The following is a 4,226-nucleotide window of genomic DNA, read 5'->3' on the forward strand; positions in this document are numbered from 1 at the left end:
AGTCACACCCACGCACAGGGTCACACACAGAATTACACAGTCACACACGCATCGCCCTACAGTCCTGCCAGTGCCCCTCTCTCAGCCATTAGTCCCCCCACCCCTCAGGAGTCTGGGAATCCCCTGGCGCTGTCAGAGCCTCAGTCTTGTAGCCAGGGTCCCGGGCACCTGGTCTCCTGGGGCACTTTCCCACATGAGAGCAGGGGAGGACAGCCCCCAGCTGGGTCCTGCCTCTGCTCCCCCATGGCCAGGTGTCTGACGACCTCCTTTTCCTCCCACAGGAGCTACGGGGAGCTCACGGACTGCACCCAGCACGTGGCAGTCAAGATGGGCTGCTTCTGGCCCAACGCGGAGGTGGACAAGTTCTTCATCGCTGTCCACCGGCACTACTTCAAACAATGTCCCACCTCCGGCAGGACCTTGCTGGAGCCGCCCCACACCATCCTCTGCCCCTTCGTCGTGCTCCCCATCGTGGTGACGCTGCTGATGACATCGCTGGTGGTCTGGAAGACCAAACGACCGGACACCACGTACGTGTAGGTGGCAGCCACAGGGCAACAGCCGGGAAGGCCGGGCCCCTTCCCGCCCGCACCCCGCACCCTTCCCTTGCCAAAAAGAGCCGTAGGCGTTTCCTAGCAATCGTGGCTCCCCCAGCCCCCCACCCTCTCCCCGGTTTGCCAGACCTGCTTGTGGCATAGCGCAGCTCTCCTAGCACCCCACTCCCCGACCCCAGTTTGCCAGACCTGCTTACCCTGTAGATGTCTGTGGATGAGAAGTGTGTGATTAAAGGACATTCTTGAACTTGGGCAGTGTTGTTGTTTGTGGGTATCTGTCATCGGGCGTGGAAAGTGGGAGAAGCTAAGCTCCTGCAGGTTCCGTGTCCTCCCTGGACCAGTGAGGTCGCAGAAGGCACCGAAGCTGCCCCGTGGGGTCTGGTGCCCCCACCACCCACACAGTCTGGAGCCTCTGGCTCAGGGCAGGGGTCAGGTCAGGCCAGGCATCCAGGGGTCCAGGTACACGTGCCTGTCCCCAGCTGTGGCCTCTGTGCCCATGCCCACCTAGGCGATTGCTACCACCCTCACCCACACTACTTCCCAACCTCCCACTTTCAGCTGGGCTTCCAGAGGTTCTGGATCCCCAAAGGGAACCCCAGACCCCATCTGATGTCCTCTGAGTTCAGACCCCTCCTGGTAGGCCCTGCCCTCTCATCCAGATGACTGGCTGGCCAGTTGTCCACCCACCCCAGGGATCAGCCCCTCCCACTGCCCCAGAGGACAGCAGGGTCTGAACTGGGCATTCCAGTGCCAAGGCCTTGTATCTGTTCAGCTTTAGCACACCACAGCCAGCCACGTGGGGTCACCCACTGTTCAGCCCCAGCCAGACTGCCCTCCTTCCAGGAAGGGCCCTGAGCCTCCCCAGGTGTCCTCCAATAGCTGCTCCCCAAGGGTGCACCCACCACAGGCAGCCCCCGCCTCCCAGCCCAACCCAGTCCAAGGAGCTGCCGCTGCCCTAGAGGAGCAGAGGGGCCCTCTGGGCTGAGCCATGTGGTGTGGCTGCTGTCCCCAAGACAAGTCCTGGACTAGGTCAGGAGAGAGTTTGCTAATGGTGGAGTGACAGACTCAAGAGTTAATCCCCAGGGATTCCAGTGTCCACATCTAGTCCCAGGCCCTGGTCAGGCCTCCATGCTAGAGCTGGCTTCCTCTAATTCTACCACATGGCCACCTAAGAGTGGAGAAGCAAAGGGTCCCCACAGGCTAGTGGCTCTTAGCCATGTGGAAATAATAAGTACAACGACAAGCATAGCATGGCATTGACAGTGAGCCTGGCCCTGTGCTACAGACCTGTGTCCTCCGAGCTCCCAGGGCAGCCTGGTGAGGAGGTCCTGTCAGTGTCCCCATTTTGCAGAAGAGGAAAAGTGAGTTCAAGGTACTTGCCCAAGCCATCTAAGGAATCCTTTTGAAAAATAAAATTCACTGAGAAACCCCAGTACACAGGGCAGATGAAGGCCAGGAGGAGACCCAGAATGCTACCTCCACTTTCTCCACTCCTGCCTGTACCAAACTGGAAGGCCAGGCCTTGCCCATGTGTCCACAGGAGACCTTTCTGGAGATGCCCCAGTCAGTGAGACAGGAAGAGTGGGGGTGGGGAGGAGGAGCTCCTCAGGGGAACTTGACCTGGGGGAGGGGTACTCTAGCAGCTCTAGGGGCCAGGCCGCAGCCAGGTGGCTGGGCAGGCCTGGGAGCTTCAAAGGGAGCTCCCTCGAAGGGGACTTGGGAAGAGTGATTTACTGGAAGTTACCACTAAAGCAGAACCGTGGGCGCTTGGCCCACAGGTCCACGAAGCCAGAGTCTTCAGCAAATGCCTACGGAACTAATTACAGGAGTCTAACAAGGCTAGGCTGGAGCCATCCTCATACCTGTGCGCACCTGTCACCTCTGCTCTCGGTGGACAGTGATGTGTGATCTGGTAGGAGTAAGTGTGCAGAAACAGCAACATTCAAGTAGGTACTGTCCCTGCAGTGTCCTATGGCCTGGTCAAAGCACAGAGTTTAATGTGTTAAAGTTGTATCTGCTTTGCTGTTGGTTGGGCGTGGGGTGGGCTGCTTTCTGGAAATGGCCCTCCTATCTTTTCCAAGTGGCCACTCACATCTGCCGTACCATTGACCTGATTAGGGACAGAAGGTTTCTCAGTAGTGGTTAAGGAAAGTCACCTTTTCTAGCATACCAGGATGCTTGTCTTAACTAGGCCAACTATCCAGACAGCAAGGCAAAGGGGAAAAATGTAAAAGAAAGTTCCAGAGAGGTGCTTGCAGAATCAGCCAGCAAGGGCAGTGGGGGAGGCAGCCTAGGCCTGCTCCCGAGGGCAAGAGATGGGGGGAGCTGCAACAGCAACAACAAGTAACTAACTCCCCCTTTCCTCTCTCTCTCTTTTTTTCTTTTTCTTAAGGAAAGGCACAGTCACATGTATGGTGCAGAAGGGCCAAAGAACTCCTAATGCTTACAGTAGCCCCTGCACACGGTGGGTGTTCAAAAAGGATTAGTGAATTCACTAACTGTAATTAATGACTCAGTGCACAGCACTTCAGCAGCTGGTCCCCTATCGTTAGAAACGTAGCTTCTTAGCAATTTCCCCCGATTTCTTCTCATGCCGAATGGTACGTAAAAGCAGCCTCTTTTGTGATAGAAGTACATTGTCAAGCATACAGGAAAACAAACCAAAAGCCTGAATTCCTGCCACTCAGATAATTTTTAACATACATTTTTGCATGTAGTGTTCCAAACTTTATGCTTAGGTACATAGATGATAGATTTGAAAAAATAGGCTCATGCTGTTTTATAAATGACTTTCAATTAAAAAAATTATAAAAATGAATACACAGTTTTTATAAGCTTCTAAGGGCAAGGATTTTGTCTGTTTTGTTCATAACAATTTATAAATAACTCTTTGATGTGCATTCCCTTAAAAAAATGTTTAGAAACAGAATGTTTAGGCCAAAGAGATCCTTAAGCTCTGTGTAAATATTGCCCGACCCTTGTGCGTGTTTGCACCAGCTCCACTTGCCAGCATCAGTTCCAGTTTCTACTTACACTTTTGCTAAAACCAGGTATTATCTCTTCTCTTAAGTCAAACAAAACTTTAAACTGTTGGATAAGGAAAAAATGCTCTTTTGGTGGGATATGGTGGCTCATGCCTGTAATCCCAGCAGTTTGGGAGGCCAAGATGGGAGGACCACTTGAGGCTTGGGCAATATAGCAAGACCCTGTCTTTACAATAAAAAAAATTAGCTGCATGTGGCAGTGTGCACCTGTAGTCCCAGCTACTCTGGAGGCTGAGGCAGGAGGATTCCTTGAGCCCAGGAGTTCAAGGCTGCAGTGAACTAAGATGACACCACTGTCTTCACAGGGCAACAGAATGAGACCCTGTCTCTAAATAAATAAAAAGGTCTCAACAGCTGTTCTCCCTACACACATCTGATTAAAACAAAGAGGACTTTTTCTCCATGGGTGTGGTCCATGGGAATCTCTCTGGCCGATTATCGCACTGGTCTGTGCCTGTTGTTTACAAACTATGGCTGCCCTCACAGCAGCAGTCTGCCCACACACGCAGGGTGTATGCATACTTCCAGGAACATGTTTTATGCATAAGATACCTCTATTTTCTTTACTATTTTTGCATATATATTAATAAGTGAGTCTGTATGGGTTTTTGTAGGGGGCTATCCCTTT

The 4,226-nt window shown here is 52.7% G+C and overlaps 1 protein-coding gene across 1 annotated transcript in view; it reads left to right on the plus strand.

Moving 5' to 3' along the window:
- Window positions 1-806, plus strand: part of RAMP1 (receptor activity modifying protein 1) — a 45,269-nt gene extending 44,463 nt beyond the window's left edge. The window contains exon 3 of the mRNA XM_012810414.2: window positions 282-806. Within this exon, the coding sequence (XP_012665868.1) occupies window positions 282-540 (259 nt within the window). The 3' untranslated portion in view covers window positions 541-806. The remainder of the gene's footprint in view (window positions 1-281) is intronic.
- The last annotated feature ends 3,420 nt before the right edge of the window (window positions 807-4,226 follow it).

This window comes from Otolemur garnettii, unplaced genomic scaffold (assembly GCF_000181295.1).
Source record: "Otolemur garnettii isolate 467f Iridium unplaced genomic scaffold, OtoGar3 scaffold00133, whole genome shotgun sequence".
Lineage (NCBI taxonomy): Eukaryota > Metazoa > Chordata > Mammalia > Primates > Galagidae > Otolemur > Otolemur garnettii.